The sequence below is a fragment of the Diplotaxodon limnothrissa genome, linkage group LG12 (genome assembly GCF_057381915.1).
Source record: "Diplotaxodon limnothrissa isolate DT_005_m linkage group LG12, D_limnothrissa_male_GT1.1, whole genome shotgun sequence".
NCBI lineage: Eukaryota > Metazoa > Chordata > Actinopteri > Cichliformes > Cichlidae > Diplotaxodon > Diplotaxodon limnothrissa.
The window spans coordinates 25,553,542-25,575,636 of NC_140607.1; the positions used below are offsets into that span (position 1 = coordinate 25,553,542).

General features: G+C 39.9%; 1 protein-coding gene across 1 annotated transcript in view; it reads left to right on the forward strand.

The window, feature by feature from the left end:
- Nucleotides 1–22,095, forward strand: part of dock8 (dedicator of cytokinesis 8) — a 55,247-nt gene that overhangs the window by 23,453 nt on the left and 9,699 nt on the right. The window contains exons 9-38 of the mRNA XM_085367377.1: nucleotides 3,121–3,270; nucleotides 3,728–3,808; nucleotides 4,002–4,164; nucleotides 4,275–4,408; nucleotides 4,717–4,801; nucleotides 5,297–5,459; nucleotides 6,249–6,366; nucleotides 7,091–7,161; nucleotides 7,319–7,463; nucleotides 7,673–7,774; nucleotides 7,898–7,993; nucleotides 8,241–8,475; nucleotides 8,814–8,978; nucleotides 9,111–9,289; nucleotides 9,646–9,738; nucleotides 11,141–11,236; nucleotides 11,743–11,892; nucleotides 12,199–12,312; nucleotides 12,400–12,555; nucleotides 12,897–13,036; nucleotides 13,242–13,405; nucleotides 14,263–14,414; nucleotides 15,645–15,827; nucleotides 15,999–16,125; nucleotides 16,552–16,639; nucleotides 16,805–16,901; nucleotides 17,938–18,072; nucleotides 18,417–18,569; nucleotides 20,671–20,829; nucleotides 20,943–21,043. Coding sequence (XP_085223503.1) covers nucleotides 3,121–3,270; nucleotides 3,728–3,808; nucleotides 4,002–4,164; nucleotides 4,275–4,408; nucleotides 4,717–4,801; nucleotides 5,297–5,459; nucleotides 6,249–6,366; nucleotides 7,091–7,161; nucleotides 7,319–7,463; nucleotides 7,673–7,774; nucleotides 7,898–7,993; nucleotides 8,241–8,475; nucleotides 8,814–8,978; nucleotides 9,111–9,289; nucleotides 9,646–9,738; nucleotides 11,141–11,236; nucleotides 11,743–11,892; nucleotides 12,199–12,312; nucleotides 12,400–12,555; nucleotides 12,897–13,036; nucleotides 13,242–13,405; nucleotides 14,263–14,414; nucleotides 15,645–15,827; nucleotides 15,999–16,125; nucleotides 16,552–16,639; nucleotides 16,805–16,901; nucleotides 17,938–18,072; nucleotides 18,417–18,569; nucleotides 20,671–20,829; nucleotides 20,943–21,043 — 3,995 coding nt within the window. The remainder of the gene's footprint in view (nucleotides 1–3,120; nucleotides 3,271–3,727; nucleotides 3,809–4,001; nucleotides 4,165–4,274; nucleotides 4,409–4,716; nucleotides 4,802–5,296; nucleotides 5,460–6,248; nucleotides 6,367–7,090; nucleotides 7,162–7,318; nucleotides 7,464–7,672; nucleotides 7,775–7,897; nucleotides 7,994–8,240; nucleotides 8,476–8,813; nucleotides 8,979–9,110; nucleotides 9,290–9,645; nucleotides 9,739–11,140; nucleotides 11,237–11,742; nucleotides 11,893–12,198; nucleotides 12,313–12,399; nucleotides 12,556–12,896; nucleotides 13,037–13,241; nucleotides 13,406–14,262; nucleotides 14,415–15,644; nucleotides 15,828–15,998; nucleotides 16,126–16,551; nucleotides 16,640–16,804; nucleotides 16,902–17,937; nucleotides 18,073–18,416; nucleotides 18,570–20,670; nucleotides 20,830–20,942; nucleotides 21,044–22,095) is intronic.

Consider the following 22,095-nt stretch of genomic DNA (forward strand, 5'->3'; position numbering starts at 1 on the left):
GGAAGAAATATAAATCTTTCCTCACAGGGTAATGATGAGAAAGATGGTGGATCTGCCAAAACTGCCAAAACACGCTCCTTGCGTGTTAATGGTCTGAAGGCACCATGAACACCACAGATAACAAACTACAGCGTAATCTATTGAAATCTTGTAGCACTTGCAAGGTCCCTCTGCTCATGAAGGCTCGTACATGTATAGGCCTTCTGAACTGTGCTAGAGTTCTTTGGCATCAGCTCAAACCGCTGTGTTTGGAGAAAACCAGGAAACTGTAAGAGGAGTGGTCCAGTATCACTCCTGAGTGCACACCTGGTGACCTACTTTAAGAAATATCTTACAGCTTACTGTAAAATAAGTCATGTTTTGCTTGGGCATCAAATACTTGTTTCACTCAATGCTCAATAGCTACTCATGCTTTTCAATTAATAATTGATAATATAAGTTTATATACATATTATACTTTTATGTAATGTGGGGGGTTTTTTTTCTGGGTTTTTGGTTGATATTCTGTCTCTTTCCATTAACAAAGAAACTACCATAAAATTAGAGACTGTTAATGTAACTGAGCACACTGCTGGGGACTGTTTGATATCACACGACAAACAACCACCATAACAATCCTGCTAATGTTTAATAAAACATTACTGGTCACATATCAATCCTCAACACTGATAGATAGTCACATGGTTTGGATACTTGCTGTGTATTTTATAATGAGTTACAAGCTGGACAAGACTGAATATCAAAAACCAGTAGTTACAAGTATTGTATACTTAATAAAAATCACAGTTTTAAAGGTAGCTTTTGCATGTTATTTGCATCTTGTTGATCTGGCGCAGTCTTGTAGTGGCTTTGGAAAGTCAGCTCTGCTGTGTAGTAAGGGATCACTGTAATCTGTAAGGTTTTATGTCTCATCATCCTCAGAAATTTATAGCCTCGGGGGTCGTCATGTTTGGCCTTGTATCTACTAATACTGCACATTATTTTTGCAGTAAAGCATTTCTGAGCTGTGGCTGTTTGTTTGTTTTCTGTGGATTTACACAGCTGGATAATAGTAGGGGTTGGAAGGATTAAGTGCTCGTGGATCTCTCACATAAGACGAGGTTTTAGCCACCGGGTTTGCCCTCTCATCTGTGCTGCCCTGATTTACTCTGGCTTGCCTGGAGGACTAATGGCTCTAAGATACTCTGTTGGGTGAGATAGGGCAATTTAATACATCACAATTTTCAAAACTGGGCCATATCTAACCTGGTCTTGGGTCAGAATCAGTGAAATATTTCTTGCAATGAAACATACTAATATGACATAAACAAGGGTTGTTTTTGGTTCTGTTGGAAGACTTTAAGAGCAGCGCTGAATTCTGACAGTGTCATGCATTTTGTTAAAGGTGACTGATTTTTATTATGTGCTGAGCTGAAGTGTATCCTTGCAGAGGTTAGTATAATTTCCAGCTTATTACACTGACTAGATACTAGTTAATGAACTGTGTCTGCAAACATGAATTTGAACTGTAAACACAAAGTGCGTCTGTGAACGAAGGAGAAACTGTCAAGCTTGTTTTGTCAGTTGTTGTTAAGGCCTCTTTTTTTTAATCTCTGAACTGTTCACTTTTACTTTATCTTGTTTGTTTTTCTCTTTCTTCTGCAGTGCTCAGCGCAAGTTGTTTTCTTTATGAGAGCCTTATCTTCTGTTTTCTTACTTGCTGTTCTTCGTTTTCCCGCATCCCTCGTTGCCTTGTTTGGTTTTGTTCACGTCATTTCGTTGTTTCACATCTGTGCAGATGTTCGTATAAATCAAAGTCTCTCTGGTCAATAAGCCAAGGTGCAGACACGGGATTTGACCTAACAAGTGGCCTACTTATGATGCAATATTCATGAATGTAAGCAGAGGTTTATGAGTAGGCAAAAAACAAAACATTATGTTCTTTTAGCAAAAAGGAATATCCATTAGTTATTTTTTTCTTCGTTTGTTTTCCTGGTGTTACTTTGCAACACAAGGAAAGCCACATTTTACTCGACTGACTGGAGCCAAGTGAGAGGACGCAATAATGAAACCACAGTTGGCAAGACTTCAGAAAAGCAGAGGCCTTGAAAGAACAGTCTAATGGATTTATGGAGCTATATTGTCTAATATTTGTAAAGGAAGCGGCTGTCAGATGTCTGCCTGAACATTTGCCACTCAGATCTGTGTTTGAATGAAGCTGCAAAAGGAGTCATTGTAGCGTCCAGCTGCTAAATTGGCTACACGGGGTGTTTGCAAGTGCTCTCCATCAGAAAATGTTAATCATCTGTCCTGAAACAGTGTGTGCTAGTGTTTGTGTGTGTCAGTCAGTCACGGACATGGTGTTTGGGGGTTAAAAATATCATGTTGAAGAGGTTTTTACATTCCTTGTGTTTCATTACATCAAAATTTGAAGTTTTCAAATGAATGCTATTATGATTTACTGAAAATGCTGACTCATTTAACACTCGTCCTTTGACCGGTTTATTTTTCTTTATGAACAGAGGATATTTTAGTCAGCTGGCTTTGATTACCAAGATTATTATTTCTCTGATTCCAAGAAGTCATTTTTCAGTAACAGGGAGAGTGTGGCTCTTTTTCTTTTTCTTAAGTTAACTGGGTCGTTTCCGTCTCAGAATCTGTGCCGAGTTTTGTCCTTTTGGCATGTTACACAAGCATGGAAGTATGCCAGAAGTCATCATCATTGAAAATTTTCTTGTGCTTATCTTGAATAAAGTTGCTGCTTTGAGGATTTTAGTTATCAGCCAAGTTTGGCTTTCTAGAGGCTTCTTGGTGTGGTCAGTGTAGTGGAGGCCCTGTGGGATAAGCAGAATGAGGTAGAGTAGTTACTGGCTTTCCAGTGAATAGGATCACATGACAGATACCAGGCCGGCCCACATCTGTGTTCCTACACAGAGGTCATTATAGAGGTGAGAAGAGAAACAGCAAAGCGGGCTGAACAGATGAACATTTGGTTTACATCAAACTAATCACCTAGATTAATGTATTCTTTCAGTCTCTCATCAGAAACCTTCCAGTTTGTTATGCCCTGATTACCAAAACAAATGTAATCCTGGATTTAATTTTGGTAAGAAGTAAAATGTTTCATCTGTTTCCCTGCAGATATCTGAGAATTTCTACTGTGACCTGAACTCTGAACAGTTTAAGAACTTCTTGAAAAATCACACTGACCACATTGATCCGTCCTCGACAGCCAAATCTGCCATCTTCTCTATCACCTACCCTTCCACAGATATATATCTGGTCATCAAGGTAATGAGAAAATCTATTGCAATCCACTGAGACGAAAAAAGCAGAAATGGTAGGCCTAAGAAAAGCAAATATACTATGCAGCGGATGAATAGTATCTTAAAGGCATTAATAAAACACAGTGGAGGCTCTGTTATAGTTTAGCTGCATTTCAGCAAGTGATGTGGGGAATTTTGAACATGGAGATTTTGATCTATCATGTAGTACCATCTAAAAAGCATCTGATTAGCAGTGGCTTTATTTTTCAGTACAACACCGATACCAAACACACTACCAAAGCAGTAAAGGCATACCTGGATAGAAAAACACACAATGGGACACTATCAGTTATGAATTGGACTCTGCAGTGTCGTTAGAGTCATTGGAGTTTTGAAGAAGAGTCAGCAGTAATATAGAGTTTGTGCAGTTCATCGTAAACTGTTGCTGTGGCCTTGATATAATTAATGTTTCTGTGTTTCAGATTGAAAAGGTCCTTCAGCAGGGAGAGATCAGTGACTGTGTCGACCCCTACGTGACACTGAGGGAATGTGACTCTGGAAAGGTAATGAATGCAGAGCAAACAGTCAAATTATTTACAAAAAAATGCTCTCCGGTTTACCTTTTAGCCTCTTATTAATACTTGCTGGGTATGTAAAAGGATTCTGGAGCTGATGTTTTTCAAAATGGCTAACTTTATTTATTTATTTATTTATTTATTTATTTATTTATTTATTTATTTATGTCTTTATGGTCAGAACAAGGACAAAATTGAGAAGCTGCGGAACCAGGCAGATAGTTTCTGCCAGAGGCTGGGTCGCTATCGCATGCCATTTGCCTGGGCAACTGTTAATATAATGGAAGTGATCAGCTCTGCTACATTGGAGCGTGACATCACAGACTCTGAGAACACAAAAGGAGGTGTGTGCTACCGTCATCTTACCTTCTGATCACTTTGCATTTGTCTGCATTTCCTAGGAGTCCTTGAAGCTTAGTATCACACTTGACCCTTGACATTTTTTTTTCCTCAGGAAAATCCAGCAGCATTGACCGGAGAGGACTCCCTAGGAGGAACTCTGAACGTTACAGTACCATCGATGAACCGTTTTGCAACGTTTCTGGCTTCAAGCCTGCCACCATCACTATCTCCACCATCATCAAACAGGTTTGTCTGCTGCCCAAGCAAAGAAATGGATAAATCTGTGAAAATGCTTGAAATGCAGTGAGATACCAGATAAAGATAAAGTTTCCCAGACAGACATGCTTGTGTTTACATCTTGGACTTTGATAAAAATCCTATGTGTTTCATCAGATTCTATTATTCAAACCTGTAGGGCTATTACTGTGAAAAATTACATGCATATTCCAATGTTTGTATATTTTTTATTGCTCTAATGGTTCATTTGGTCCTTGTCATCTGGGTTTTTCATTTAAAATAAATAAATAAATAAATAAAATCACTGTGTTTTTTAGGAAGGAGATCGTCTAAGCGATGAGGATTTGCTCAAGTCCCTGACTGAGATGAAGAAACCACAGAAGAGAATCAAGACAATACCAGGTTATCACTCATTACATGAGTATATTTTTATTGTTAATGTTTTCTTTTTCTTTTTTGCTGCAGAGAAAATTGATAAAATTTGTCGATGGAAAGATGGATAGAGAGAGACCTGGACCTCTGCAATAGTTTTAAATCACATAGGTCACCTGTTTAACTCAGTTAAACCAGCACCTGTAGCCTGATACTTTCATCCATATAGAGCGTTTGGGTACAGGAAATTGCAAAAACACAGCACAGTGATGTCACACTTTACAAATAATTTTTTAAAAGAGCTAAAATGTGTGTTCATAGCATGATTTAAATTTCAAGTCGGTATATTTTGTTACTAAGCTTTGCGGTTGCTTCCTGAAGAGGACACCGAAACCAGTGGTACTTCTCATCCAGCTCTTGACAAAAAAGCAGTGTGCCAGTTTATATATTATTAAATGATATCATAGGCTTTATTCTGGATATTGCATATGCAGGTTACTGACCTTTGACCTTTGCATCTTCTAGGTACCATAAAATTGGACATGTCTCCAGTCAACGATACACCAACATCATGTTTGTCAACTGAGCTTATCCCTCTTAAACCTGTGGCTGAGAAAAGCACTCGTCTCATTAAGGAGGTGCTGGAGTTCCCCTCCAGTGAGGTTTATGTTCCTCACAACATCTACAGGTGGGCTGGAGTATGCACTATGTTAGCAAATAAACTCATGCTCCTTAAACATTTAAATGTGAGGTTGTGGGATATTTTATTCTTTGCGTTTCTGTGTCCTAAATGTTTTTTTGTGACTTTAGCTTTCTTAGAGAAAAGGAAACTACTTATGCAAGCCTTGCACCTTCAAGGGATGAAAAGCGAACAAGCCCAACAAGTTATTCTTGCTAAGAATATAAACAGGTTTCTTTGTTAAAATAGGCAGCACATTTCGAACAAAGGGCCAGAGGCAACATGAACTCTCGCTCAACAAGATCACTCAAGAGCTGACATTAGAAATTGTTCTCCTTTTTAGTGTAGTTTATATTTTTAGGCATTTCCATCCAGGCCACCTGCTAAATTACCATCAGTCAGTTAACAGTACAGAGTCAAGAATGGGGATTTAATTCTTCTCAGTACTCCAATCTAAAAAAAAAAAACATGCATGAACAAGTCTCGGTAATTGCATGCTGGTGTTCTCTAAACAAGTGTTCAGTGGAATCTTTGGTGTTTTCCTGTATTTCAGGTTTCACAACAGATTACAATGTTGAATTAAACCCACAAAAGAACACAGATAATTACTGGTTGGCTTTACATTTCTCTGACATTACTGTCGCATCAGCCCTGCAGCTGTTGTACAGACAGTGCCATCTAGTGAGAAATAATCAAACTGCTTTGGTTTACATAAAGTGTAGCATAATTTATTTATTTGACTGTTTTTTCTAAACCAACAGTGTTCCTGACACAGTTTCTCTCCCTTTGCATGTGCAGGAATCTGCTCTATGTCTACCCCCAGAGGCTCAACTTTGTCAACAGGTTGACATCGGCAAGAAATATTACCATCAAAATCCAGTTTATGAGTGGAGAGGATCCTGGCTCGGCTATGTGTGTGAGTGCTGTTGTTCATTACCTGTCACTCATTTTTACACTAAAACTGATTTAACTTAACTTTTACTGATATTTGGTGATTTTAAAAATAAAATAAAATATGAAAGTGCAGTTTAATAATTGTTTTATTCTCACAAATTATTTCCCAGCTGCTTGTCAACAGGGAAGTTGCAAAATGCCCTCTGGTGGATAAACTATGCAACCTCAATAGTCATAAAACTTTATTTAATCCCACACTGGGGGAAATTCACTTGTTCCAGCAGCACAAGGGACAGGAAGAAAGGTTGAATTAGAGATATATTAGTTTTTTAAAGTAGAAAAAAATAGATAAATAAATATTGTACAAGAAAAAAGCTAAAACTCTGCACAGATGGTTACAATATACAGTTAAATATGCCAAGATTTTTATTTTTATTTGTACATAATGTGCAGCAGGAGTAACAATAATATATACATGTGTTTTTAAACAGTATTTATCCTGTGTGGGGTATTGTACAGTCTGACTGCTGTCAGCCTGTATAAATGCCGATATTGCCATTTCAGCAGATGGCTAATATCGGCTGATATATTGGTCACTGTCTATTTACTGACCCAAGCTCTGACAGTTTGGGTCAGTAGTTCAGATGAACATTCAAGTCAAGCACAGTCTACACATAGGATTCAAATTTATCATGTTAAATTAAAAGTACCTTTTTATTCTTTTCTTCTTCTGTCTCTATATTCAGGTCATTTTTGGGAAATCGAGTGGCCCTGAATTTTTAAGTGAAGTCTATACCCCTGTTACCTACCATAACAAGTAAGGACACATTATTGTGTTTTGTTACACTGGACTGTGTTAGCGTCTTTTTATCTATTTTGAACAATCAGAGTACCTTGACTTCATTTATCTTTTTGTTTTTCTCGTTTCCTTCCCGTTGCCTCCTCTTGTTACTCCGTATTTCCCCATCTGTAAGGTCTCCAGACTTCTATGAGGAAGTGAAGATTGCTCTTCCAGCACGTCTGACGGAGAGGCATCACTTGCTGTTCACGTTCTTCCACATCAGCTGTCAGCAGAAACAGAACCAGAGCGGCAGCTGTGAGACGCTCATTGGATACTCTGTAAGCTTTTACACATCACAAATCTTAAGAACAAAGAAAAAGACTGTTTAGTGTTTCAGCTGGCAAATCGCTGTCATCATTGTCAAAGGAAAGTGTTGCCAGACATTTTACTATTAATATGTTGTGACATTTGTGTGTCTGACTGCTGCGTTTTTAAATCGTTGAAGCTCGGCTGACATGCTGAATTTGTCTTTTTTCCTCTGATGCAGTGGCTGCCCATATTGAATATTGATCGACTGCAGACTGGTCAGTACTGTCTGCCCATCATCTTGGAGCGTCTCCCTGTCAACTACTCTCTACACACACCTGAGGTATAAACATCCTCCTGTTAAAAGATTAAAACTATTTTTTATTATTATTTATTATTATTATTATGAAAGTAGAGTAGCAAACACAGGCACAAAAGTCATATTTATATTTCCTGTGTCTTGTAGAAACTTCCTCTTCAGGTCCCTCCAGTCAAGTGGATGGAGGGTCACAAGGGACTTTTCAACCTTGAAATCCAGGCGGTGTCATCCGTGCACACACAGGTGAGCGAAGGCTGGATGCCTCCAGACGAACACAGCAACACAGTGAATGTCTTTTTGGCTCACCCTGTCTATCTGTATACATCAGTACACACATGCATACCACAAGTGTCCATGTTGTTGTTCCATTCGCCCTGAAGCATGTCCCGACTCTGTCGCAGTACATTTGTTTCCTTCTCCGTCTCCTCTCCTCTGTTGCTTTTGCTCTCCCTGCTTCCCGTTCTAACAAACCCTGCCTTCTCCCTACCAGGACAACCACCTGGAGCGTTTCTTCACCCTCTGCCATGCACTGGAAGGTGGAGTAACATTCCCTGTGCGGATCAGGGAGGAGAAGATTCCAGAGAACAAGCTGGAGCATGAGCTGAAGCTCAGCATCATAGCCCTGTCCTCGTCCAGTCTAGAGGCTCTGGTCCTCTCCCTCCACCGAGTGCTAGATAAACTCTTCACTCTCATCATGCAGCCCATGGTCATTGCTGGCCAGACCGGTGAGTGGACTCTGTATTGTATCATGTATATAATGGATGTATAGCAGTGATTGTGGTGCTACATTTAAAAATGTCTTTCCAGTTGATTTTTTTTCCCCCAACATATTCTCAATTTAGTTATTGAGCTACCATGAAAAAACTGTGAAAGATATATCCCCAGAAAACAGATTACCACTTTATATTTGTACTTTTATTTAACCAACACTGCAAAAGAAAAAAAAATCCCATAAATCATCAGATTTGAAGCTAAATTAGGTAAATAATCAGATTTATTTTTCATTCACTGTACTCATTTAATTACTTGGTTTTTTTTAAAAATCCATGCTTCCTTTCTGCAGCCAATCTGGCACAGATAGCCTTTGAGTCAGTGGTGTCCATCATCAACAGCCTTCATAACAGCCAGGAACTGATCAGGGACCAGCTGGGTAGGAACAGCCTCTTGGCAACCTACCTGTACTGGGTGTTTCGCCTGCCCGATCCCCCTCGAGACATGCAGAATCCAGGTGCTTCATCATTTAAAAGGATGCATTTCTTTTGTTTTGTCGTTCCTGTGAACATATTTGCTCTGAGTGTTTCAAGTATTAAGAATTTTCTTTGTTTCTTTTTTCCTTTTGTATCTATGAACATGTGATCAGGTACAGGTGGCGCAGTACCTTCAGCAGAGAGCCGATACAGCACTATGGGTCGGGCCACGGCTGCCACCGTTGGCAGCATGCTTCTCCAGTCCAGGATCAGAAGCAGCAGCAACCCTGATATCCCAGGCCCACATAACTCCGCTGAAGATGACGAGGTCAAAAATATTCTCTCTGCCAAGGTACTGACCAGCTTCATCAGCTGAGATTTCTCATGTCTTAACCTGGATCTGGTGCAAAATACAGAAAAGTTAGTTTAGCTTGTGTCCACTTTTTTTTATTTTAACATACTCTTTAAGGTTTTACTAAGTCCATGTTGCACTAGGCTAATGTACTGTATGAATTTGCCTAATTGAGCACACACACACACAAAGTACAGTATGTAAATATGCCAGCATGCATCTTCATACACACAAAATAGCCATTTGCTCTTCATCCCCACAGTACATTAGCTATTGTAATAGGCCACTAGACACCCACTCTAATGAATGCATCCATCACATCCAATGTGATGGAACTTGTGTGTTACTGTCTCCAGGGCCACAACAACCCAGGCAGCCGCATGTCCACCTACGTAGACGTAAACAACCATCAGAACCCATCAGGAAACACCAGGCCATCCAACAGAAAGGTTCAAAGTTCTTACTTTCTTTACTTTTTTGGACCCGTTTTATTATGTAGCAATGCAATTACATTTTTATAAAAGAATTAGAGACGGAAAATAATGATACAGAAAACGGCAAGGAATGAGTATGAACTGGGTAACATATTTCCTTTTAATGATTTGTATCAACATTGACTTTATCTAAACTGATGGATATCTGTTGTTTTCATCAAAGGTGATCCGTCCCTGTTATTCATGTCTTCCCATTTAAAAGATTAAATACCATTTTTATGCCATCACATATACTGAATATGCTGACTGTGCATGTGTGTATACTCGTGTAAGTCAACAGACATTACCTTTGTACTCGAAGAAGGTTAGCTGGACCGAAACAGGCTAATTTAATTCATGTATTGGGGGTAAGCAAGACACGGTGTAGGAGTTACATTCAAATGACTTGATTAACTGTGGAAATTACAGTTTTTACTGTACGGGCCCACTGAATGTTGAGCACCTGTGACCATGACTGTATGTAGTGTCATAGCTAATGCAACATTTACACCTCATTATAGACATTTACATGTTAATGGCATGAAACCTGAACAATATCCCTCTGTGGTGAGGAGGTTGGATGGCATTACTAATTATCTTTTTGAGATGGAAATGGAATATGTGAATTTATGAAATGAACTGATATTTAATCAGTATTTTTGAGGCTCTTTGATATATTTATTTGATTTATTTGAAAGCTGTCATTCAGATCTTATTGTGTACAGAAGAATTTATCAGTGCAGGCTTGTTTCACTGCTATTCATTGTCAGAGCCTTACTTAAAGTCTCCAATCAAGACAGTTACAGTACACAAGGGCAAGGCAACACATAATGACTTTTTAAAAACATTGTATGTAGCTGTAAATAAAGGCTAAAACATATATGGGTTTTAATGTCTAACTGAATTGCTTTCAATTAAGAATAAATGAAAAGCCTTGTTATTTTAGTTTTTGAAGTAGAAATTCTGGTTAGTCATCTCTATTATACGTTAGAGACACTGCAGTGACTGAAAAATAATTCTGTAGCAGTACATGGAACGATACCATAAAAGCTGTGTTTGATTTCTGTGTTCTATTTCAACATTACTTCTATCTCAAACATCCTGTAACACAGCTAAACAAATACTTTCATCCTCCAGTTCACCCTTATGACCACAAGGTGGCAGTGTGACACCAGTGACACTGATATTGGAGCTGTTTATGCTTTTTTTGGTGTCTATTCAAAGCAGCCAGCATATTAAAACCAGTTCACAGCAATATGTTAATATAATAATCTATTAGAACTCCAATTATGAGGCAGTCTTTAAAAAAATTCTCTACCTGCTATCAGGGTAAGACGGGTTCTCGTGAATTAAAGCATTTGTATTTTTTCTCTTGCAGCAATTTCATGAGGAGCTGGCCCTGCAAATGGTTGTCAGCACCGGGGTCTGCAGAGAAAATGCCTACAAATACGCCTGGTTCTTCTTTGAGCTGCTGGTCAGTGTTTATTTTTATACCTCTCTGCAAGAGGGAAGGCATCCACAGATGTTAATGATAAATAGACTGAGTTATAAAAATGAGTCATATCAAGCAAATGTGACCTCATGGCCAAACACCTCCAAAGATAAATGATAGTGGTAGTATTGTATGAATATTAAGAGGGTGTTCGAAAGCGCCCGAGGCAATAAATTACAAAAAACACTTGACAATTTATTTTCTGTTTTGCAATTCAGCTGTGTCATCACTGACATTCATGCTCATTCACTCAATTCGTCTTGCTTATTTATGCTTCTGCCCTCAACCTCATTGCCTACTTTAATTAAATTAGGGATTTTTGCGTGGCTTGATAGGCTTGTTGATTTGAAAATAGAAGCTGATGATAAAATAATCAAACACTGCCCTCTTTAACTATCAGGCCACCTTTTTAACAAAAAGAAAAATCAAAGATTGCGTTTTTCACCTTTTCTTAACAATTATCAATGGGTGTGTTATGGTTTAAACAGGTGAAAAGCATGGCTCAGCATGTGTCCCAGCTGGACAAGTACAATATTCCTCGCAGAAGTCGCTTCTCTGACCGATTTAAAGATGACATCACCACAATTGTCTCTGTGGTTACAGCTGAGATTGGGACCATCCTGGTCAAACAACAAAAGGTAAGAAACGTTAGTAATGATGACGACGAAAATAAATCGTGAGCTTCTGAGCCTAATCAATTTGACTTCGATCTGCAAACTCTGCAGCCGAGCGCATTCGTGTACCTTCTGTCCTCCTGGGTTGTGTTGAGAGAGGCAATTTCAACCTGACTGTACATGTTGTCGATGTCCTCCAAACAACAGGAAGTTGGGAGTGCTAATTATATTTGCCTCTGTGGAATCGAGAGCACAGCTTACACAGCTAGATACTCAGTAAGATCCATCTGGTGCAGCTTCCTGATTGCTGTTTGTTGACTGTTGTTTTAGGAGGTAGAGCAAGCAGAGAAAGTCAACATCAGCCTGGCTTTTTTCCTTTATGACCTGATGTCGCTCATGGACAGAGGATTTGTATTCCACCTAGTGAAAAACTATTGCAATCAGGTAAAATAACAGATTAATGTTAATAATTATATCCCTCCAGATGCTGATTCTGGAAAAATAAACTTTTATGCTCCCTTTCACTTTTAGATGTCGGCTAAGAGTGTTTCAATGCCGACGCTGATCAGCATGCGTCTAGAGTTCCTGCGAATCCTGTGCAGTCATGAGCACTATCTCAACCTGAGCCTCTTCTTCAGCAGCCCTGCCTCCGCACCCGCCTCACCGTGTCCATCCATCTCCTCACAGGTTCGCCCACTCGCCAGTGCAAATTTTACATGAATTATTTGGACACTCGGGTTACCGCTTTACCAAGTTGAGTTTATTTATACAGGAATATTAATGTGGCTGCAAAAATGTTAAGGAAAGTAAGGACTGGCCATCTAGGAGAAGATAACTGGGAAAAATACAAACACAGAACGGGAGTTTAGGGAGTAATTTAACTGACTAGATGAGATAAGATTAAGTTTTGTTTTGTTTGTTAGTTTTCTTTTAGTGAAAAATTCTGTTTAAAAAGTGCTTTATTTTCCATTAAGAAACATTTTTACGCTAATCTTGTTGCCACTCCTTCATTTTATCTATGTTTTCAGAGTTCTGGCTCATGCAGTTTCCAGGAGCAGCAGAGGATCTTGGCTCTGTTTGAACTTTCTCCTGAATTCAAGCAGCAACACTACCTCACGGGTCTGTTACTGACAGAGCTCAGTGCAGCGCTAGACATGGAGTCAGAGGGGTATGGAAGTACAGCTACTTGCACGTTACTCAAAACTGCCTGTTTTCTTACTTGACTAATTACATTCTTACTAAAAAGCTCCTGTCTTATTTGTTTTGTAAAATATATCAATTAAATCAATATCGACCTCTGTAAACATGTGAAAGCTGTGTACTAATCACTGGCGATATTATTCAAATGAAACAGTATGCATGCGTGTTCACAGGGGAAAGGTCCAGAGAAGGTCCATCAATGCAATCTACAGCCTGCTGTGTGCTCATGATCTTGACCATCGCTGTATCAAACCTGAAGTCAGGGCCAAGGTGGCTGCTCTCTACCTCCCCCTGGTAGGGATTATTATAGAATCCACCAACTACCTGGATTTCACTGGTACGTGTGTACACACACACACACACACACACACACACACACACACACACACACACACACACACACACACACACACAGGTTTGCTCCAGACTACAAGCTCATTGAAAAGGTTCTCCATGATACTTTATTACGATAAGAAAACTGAGCTCTCTTTCTGCTGATTTGAGACTCTGTTCAATGTTAATTATCAGAAACAAATGAAGGGCCTTTGGCTCATAATTAAAAAATCATTTATATTTATATTTATTTGTCCTTTTTGTAAATTCCATTCATGCCTTGTGGTGACAAATATAACTACAACAGTAAAGACATCACAATTAGAGACATTAAGTCTAGTCAAGTCACCTTTATTTATATAGCACATTTAAAAGACATCAAGTGTTGGCCATTAAAGACATTGCCAGTAACGTCACCAAAAATCAAATACAAACACAAGTGACACCCATTTCACACCATTTAACATCACTTAGATTTGTTTAACAGATCTTTGTACCGCTGCCCTGATGGTAGTGATGAAGAGGATATGATAGGTCACCTTTCCCACCAATACTCCCAAAATTGCATCATACTATCTTGTTGCTGTGTTTCTGAAAGCTACATGAAAATAAATATGTACGCTTTTATTGATTTTAATTTATGACAATAACTCATATGAAACGTATTTACTAAATCTACGTTTATAACCATCCAACACCTTCTCAACTCTGTATAGTTGTAACAAGTAACTTTTCTGTTTTATGTATTTTATCTCTAATTGAGATACAATTGTGTTACTTTTAATGGTGTAAGGTAATCCTGTGTGCTGCAGTCCTTCTCTTCACCAGTTTAATATAATTGCCCCTTGTTTGTCTCCGTAGTTTCTGACTCGCGCAGCGGGAAAAACAAGTCAGGCGGACCTGATGATGACCTTGAAAATGTCCCACCTATCAATCAGTCTGTTGCCATGGCAATTGCTGGGAACCCCTTCAACACACTGGGACGGAACGCTCTTCTTTCCATGGCATCTATGGTAATGGCCATGTGTATTTAATTTCCTAATAAAAGGACGGTAACAGATTATAGCCTGCTGCCTGTTGTTTTTAAAAGTTCAGACGTGCTTGTGTGTGCGCATGTGAGCGACTGTATCTGTGAATATTCCCATTCCTAACAGGTGAGCTGCACAGAAGCAGATTGATTAGCTGTCAGAGCCACACACATACTTCATTCATCCTGAAAAATCACGCACACGCATACACACACGTCTCCGGGAGATGGTTTATGGGCAGGCATTGCCATCATAAGTGAACAGGGCCATCCTCCCTGACAAACACATCCATCAAGTACAGCTACAGCAACAACACAGGCGCCAAAACCGAACGCTGCCATTCTTTTTATCTTCCTTCTGTTTCTTTCCAAAAGATGAATCAGTTCCTTGTATGTTGCTGCAAGAAGTTCTGTTGTGGAAAATATGATTTTGACAAGAGTGAGCCATTGTTCTGGTATCCACCACAAAACTAAACACCTCCCCCAGAGCACTTGGTCCTCATTTTTGGGCAGTCCACCTTCTAACAATGTTTCCAGTGAATCTTACTCATAGAGAGAACAATATTTTCCTATGATAAACAAGAGATGCTTTTAGATTAAACTGTAATATTTGATGTAGGTTCTGGTAAGCTCCGGGCAGTCCTGCTCTAAAAAAACCCAAAAAAACACCCCAAAAGACAGAGACCTGGAAACAAGGTTCTAGGTGGGACACCTAGAGCACTAGGAGGTTAATGGCTACATTTATCAAAGCTGCTGCAAAATGAAGCAGCGGTAGCCGTCTATACTAGCGATTCATCATCTCACGAGTGAAGGTAAATGAATCTGCAATAGATTTAACACCTGTTAAGATGGAGGAGAGAACCATATTTCATTGAAGCTAGTGAGAAACCATATTTGTGGTTTAGAGAAGCTTGTCAGTGATGTACTGTTAGTTTATTGTATGCACTTGTTAGAGTACACTGTATAACTCAATAGGTTGAGCACTGGCAGTTGTGTCACATGAATTTAATATGAATTGGATCTATGACGTTATTGCATGCAGAGTGTAGTTTTAGAACAGCTTCATAGATTTTGTTTTGCGTGTGACAGTTTAATTTATTTCTAGGACACAGTTTCTAAATGTGTAATCTGCAGCAGATGCACACATTTCCATTCAGTGAGAGCTGCACTCCATTGGATACAACACATATCTGTCTCTGTCCTCTCTTCTTCCCAGCAAGGTAAATCCATAGCCACCCTGGCTGCAGACACCAGTCGCCACCTTTTGGTGTGCTTCCTGTGGGTGATGAAGAATGCTGATGGGAACCTGATTCAGCGCTGGACTATAGATATGCCTCCCTCACAGCTCAACAAACTGCTGGAGCTCCTCACCATCTGTATCTCCTGCTTTGAGTATAGGGTCTGTCTTTGCTTATTTTCTAATAATTTAATTTAATGCACTACTTTGGATGTTTGTGTATTTGCATACCTTCCCTACACGTGTTTTTTCTCACACTCCTCAGTGCATGTTACCAATGTATCCTTGTGTATTTTCTTCCTGGTTACTACGTGCTTATTGTGTGTTTTGTAGGGAAAGCAGAGCAGTGACAAAGTGAGCACCCAGGCCTTACAGAAATCTCAGCAGGCCAAACATCAGTTGGAGGAGGCCCTGCTGAGAGGAATGGGAGCCCGTGGGGAAATGATGAAACGAGTTGGAGGTGATGTGTTTCTTGGCACTTTAAGGAATAAAGCCTGGAATTGGTTTTCTGACATTTAAATGTAGAATGTTTCAAAGATTTACACACAATTTCCTAATGTTGTAAACCTCAACATCTGGCAATAAACCCATTCTGATTCTGACAAACTTCCTCTTAAAATAGTCAACACTCAGATTTTGGAAATCTTATGATAATTTTTATAGTTGTGCGGTCGAGGATTGCTGCATATATGAAAAGCCTTTTGTTTATTTTGTAATCCACACTTTCAGGCACTAATCATATAATTTTCTTCTTACACTGCAGTAAATCTTTTCACATGACAGGCTGTTCATACTTCTACCACATGGATGCAGTTTTAGTTTATAGTCTGCACAATAAGTGTACTTTTTTTTTTCTTCTCATGCTCTGTTTTTATATACCACACAGGAACAGATAGGACCATGGGTCAGAGAGAGGTCCTCCGCTGGAGAAAGGATCTCACTCAGTGGCGACAGACCAATGACAGACAGGATAAGTATGTTGTAATCTTTGTGTCTCCTTCTCAGTTTTTTTCCCTTTAATTATTACCTCTTGATGCACCTGGATGTCTTCTTCTATGCCTTTCCCTTTCTCTCCTTTTTCTTTTCCTTCTTTCTTTTATATTTTTAATATTTGCCTCTCTTTCCTCATTTTCCATCAGGACTAAAGCTGAGTTGGACCAGGAAGCTCTGATCAGTGGGAACTTGGCCACTGAGTCAAACCTCATAGTGCTCGACCTGCTGGAGACAATTGTCCAGGTCAAAACTGTCTTAAATACCCTGAGTAACGTTAATGTGCATTTAATAAATACATTTGCAATCATTTTAGACTTACTATGCTATGTTGTCATTATATATTATCGCCAGCCACTTCACTAGTTACACCTTGCTAGTATTAGAACTGCCTGAACTCCTCGTGGTATAGATTCAACGACATGTTGGATACATTCCACAGATATTTTGACGTGATGGCATTACTCAGATTTCTCAGCTGCGTTCTGCAACATCCCAAAGGTGTTCTGTTGGCTTGAGTTCTGGTGACTGCAGAGGCCATTTCAGTGAACTTGCTCTCTTGTTCGAGAAACCAGCTAGAGATTATCTTAAATTTGTGACACGGCACATTATCCTGCTGGAAGCAGCCATCGGAAAATGGTCATAAAGGGATGGACATGATGAGCAGCAACAACTCAGGTTGACTGTGGCACGTAAACAATGCTCAGATGGTACTGAAGGGCACAAAGTGTGCCAAGAAAATATCCCCACACCATTACACCACCAGCAGCAGGGCGGATGCTTGCTTTCCGTGCTTTCGTGCCAAACTTGGGCCCTTACGAAAAATTGCTGTAGAGTAAAACAAGACTCATCAAACCAGTCAACATTTTCCAATTTTTTCCAATTCTTGTTGCTGTTGCCTCAGTTTCCTGTTCTCAGTTGACAGGAGTGGCACTGGGTGCCCATCTGCTTCAAAGTTCAATGTTGTTCATTTGGAGATGCTCTTCTGCATAGCTTGGTTGTAACAAGTGGTTATTTGAGTTACTTTTGCCTTCATATGACAAAGCAGTCTCACCATTCTCCTCTAGTAGAAGGTTAGTTAGTAGACAAGGGTACACGAGGGTATCCACTCTATGCAGCTTTAATGGTCTATCATAAACTTTTTACTCATCTGCTTGTTGTGTACTCTCTAGCTAAGAAGTTAAACTGGGACTTTTGTATTCATGTGATTTATTTATTTATTTATTTTTTCCCCAGTGTTTCCCTAGCGTATCATCTATTTTTCTCTCTGTCTCACATTCAGGCGGTGCCATTGGCTGATTGTAAGGACAGCGTAGTTGGCGGGGTGCTGAAGGTGTTACTCCACTCTCTCACCTGCAGCCAGAGTACCACTTTCCTCTCTCACACCTTCAGCACGCTCAGAGCACTTGTCGTCAAGGTAGTTTCATGATGACGTGTGTGTGTGTGTGTGTGTGTGTGTGTGTGTGCATGTGTGTTTAGTTTCACTTTTTGAAAATTCAGGAGGTGGTGTGTGTGGGTTGGTCTGTTTAGATGAACACTATCTGTGTCTAAATTAAATGTTCTTATTTGTTTGTGTGGGTGGCCAACTGCTGATACAAGCCAGAATTATTTATGTATATATCTGTGTGTGTGTGTGTGTGTGTGTGTGTGTGTGTGTGTGTGTGTGTGTGTGTGTGTGTGTGTGTGTGTGTGTGTGTGTGTGTGTGTGTGTGTGTGTGTGTGTGTGTGTGTGTGTGTGTGTGTGTGTGTGTGTGTGTGTAGTTTGGAGATCTGTTGTTTGAAGAGGAGGCGGAGCAGTGTGCAGACCTGTGCCAGAAGGTGCTTCAGTACTGCAGCAGCCCTGTGGATGAGAACAGAAGCCAGGCCTGTGCCACCCTCTATCTCATCATGAGATACAGCTACAGTAATGCCAGTGTAAGCGCACACATCACAGCAACATGTAATCACACAATATCCTATTTATGTGTTCTAGTGAGCAGTAAGGATGCATAGGAACGTCCACAAATCAAGAACTAGCCACGCACTACCCTTTTTAAGCTTTCAGAAAAAATGCTTTTGTATCACTTTGAGCTGAAGTGCTCACACAAGTTCAGAATTGCTTTTTATACATGTTCTCATGAAGACACACAGAAGCAGGGAGTCACACAGATCTTATCCTATCTTCTGCTCTCTTCCCCTTCTGCTCAGCTTTAATGTCTTTTCCGTGTCTATTTTAAGCGTGCAGCAAGAAAGTTTCTGCTGAAGGATGTGTCTCTAAGTGGAAAGCAGAGAGATATGTCACTGTCTGCCTCCCCATGTTCCAACCCCTCTATAACTAATGACAGCAACTCTGTGTGTGTATTAACTGTGCGTGATTCACTGCATATGTGCGTGTGAATGTGTAAGTATTTGTGCCGAAAGACAGGAAAGGAGGAAAGTCATGACAGAGTCGGGGAAGTGTTGGTAACGGAGGTGAAGCAATGATAGGAGGGAATGAAAAGGACATGATTGAGAAAAGACAGATATGAAGGAAGGGAGGCAGAGGCTAGAGTATCTTCTTTCATTCTCCACGCTGGTTCGATAACTGCTGTTGCAGTCGATATTTCCTGTGTTTACAGTCTGTACACTTTAATGAAAGTCAGACTCCAGCCCGCACAGCACATGCACGCCCATGCACACACGCACAGCATCTCCAGTTTAAATTGAGTATTTCTCCTTTGCATGTCCCAGCGTATGTTTGTTTATGTGCTGTATACAGAGGGAGCTGTGATCTGAATTAGCGTAGCAGCCGAATGACTCATTGATGCAGAACTTACTCCCTACCTCTTTCATTGTTTATGTTTTTATCCCGTGATCTCCCCTCGTCATGTTCTCAGTCTGTCGTGACATTTTTCCCTCCCTTGTTATTTTAGTTAATTTTAGACTGCTTTAAAAAGACAAAGAAAAAAAAAAAGACAACTGCAGCCTTTTCCCCCTCACAAAACAGATAAATGTTGCTAAAACCGGCCCATTTATGGAGAGGTTAAAATTAGAACAAGAGGAAAAGGGGGCAGATGAGAAATACAATTACAAAGAAGGACAAAGAGGGTTATTTGTTGACTTAAGCTATCATTTAGGCTACTTCTCCGTACTTTTCTCTCATACGCACACACATGCACACACTGAGTTAGAGGGCAGTGATGGGTGGTTAGGCTCTGGCTCCATGCTCAGTTGAACAGAATGGGGCCGTAGAGATGATCCATGGGTGATTATGTCTCTGCTAATGGGAGATCATTTCCCGCTTAGCTGGTCATGCTGGAGATAGATGGGACTTCACACATACACGACCACATTCTCTCTCACACATACACACGGTCCTCTCTGCAGAAGATGGAAGGGTGTTTGTCACACCTGTTTTCTTGGACAGGTAGTGTGAAGGATGGAGAGACGAGGATAGGATAGGGAGGGGAGCGGGGGGGAAACAGGGAGACTTTTGTGCAATCAGTATTTGCTCATGCTTGCTAATGGGGACTATTAATTCTTTCCAAGCGCATAGCAAAATATGTGCTGTAGCTCACTCATTGTGCTATTAAATGGTGATAACAAGAAAATGTTTCCAAAGACAAACTGCATATTATTAGGTATTACAGTGTAGTGGTTTACACAAGCAAAAAATCCCCGTTTAGTCCCAGGAGGAGACGCATATCCCTTAGGGGTTGCTTCAGGAAGGGCAACCGGTGTTTACAAAAACAAAAAAAAAATCCACCTACCTCCTGCGGTGACCTCTTGTGAGTAAGGGAGCAGCCAGAAATGGCGTTTCCTTCTTAACTGTTGTAAAAAATGTTAGCGGTTTATTTTTTCCATGCAACTTGAAGGCAAAATGTAATCTTGCAGTTCCTGTTATGTTCTGTTCTGTTTTGTCACCAGTACTTCCCCTGCATGCTATAGAATAACTATGGAGAAAAAAGGTTTAATATTCTGGTCTGTGGAAATCCAGTATACACTTACAAACAGTGCAAAGCGTTAAACACATATTCACTGCGGTCTCTTCTGTCAGAATTTCTCGAGAGTCAAGATGCAGGTCACCATGTCTCTGGCCTCGCTGGTGGGCAAGTCTTCAGACTTCCAGGAGGAGTACTTAAGACGCTCTCTGCGCACCATCCTGGCCTATGCAGAGGAGGACACTGAGATGCAGAATACTCAGCTTCCCTCCCAGGTATAAAGTTATACGCACAGTCACACAGTTGAGCAGTTGCATTACTGATTTTGATTCATAACCTTAAGCCTGCTTTTCGATGTATGTCTGGGTTTTTTTTTTTCTTTTTACAGGTGGATGAGCTTCTAAGAAACCTGAACAGTATTTTATCCGACACAGTGAAGATGAGGGAGTTTCAGGAAGATCCTGAAATGCTCATGGACCTCATGTACAGGTAAGAAACCAAAAGCATCTGGTGTAAAAGGCATTCACTTGGTTTCTGTCTGTCTTCAGTGTCTTCCTCTTTGCATCCTACTCTATCATCATTTTCTCATCACTCTGTGGCTTTTCTCTGTGTTTCACCACTGTTTCCTATTTCTCTGTGGCCTGGATGTTTTGCCTCTATTTGCTGCCCTCGCTATGGTAACCATGTGGTAGCAGTTTAGTCTTCTGATCTGGCTTTGTGTATATGCAAATGCAAACAGTATGTGTGTCCGAGCGTGCATGCGTGTGAGAGAACACGAAGGGGAAACACTGAGACAGAGGTCATGTATGTGCTTTTGGTTATTTTGGCACTTCAGCGTGCTTCGCTGTCACCTATGGTCATTTATCATGCACCTTTCTATTTAGTTTTTGGTCTCGGTCACATGGCGAGTCTCTCATAGCTTTACAGACTGACCTGCTAGCTTTACACATATACCTCCAAGCTTTCTAGCACACATAGGTCATTGATGAGCAAAACATGTGGTCACCAGATGCTTGAATTAATTTGTAAATTTTGTAGGGTGATTTGCAAACATAAATAAATAAATAAATAAATAAATAAACAGTGTTTTAGATTTAGTCTTCTTCTGTTTAGTCGATAATTTTCTGTTCTTCTCAAAAACAGGAAATTGTGTTCAGCGTTCATGTTCCCCATAAAACACAATAACCCACTAATGTTGCTGTGCTCACTCTCATGCTCACATTTTATTTTGAGAAATTTGTCTTTCACACATTGGCATTTATTTATATCTGTGCCACAGTTAAACTGATATTGCTTAAGACTATTATTTGATCTCCTTTTATGTAGTGTATTACACAAAAGTCATTATTTTCATACAGTACATTCATTTCCAACTTTTCTTTTTCTCTATTTGATTTCAAAATATTTTGACATAAATGCAGTCATTAAAATACACAGTTTATGCAGAACCTTATCTGCAGTGAGCCCATATCATTAACTACCACTTTTGCACTTGTTTGTCCAGCATGTGACGGTTTTCTGATACGGAGATTTTGATCTCA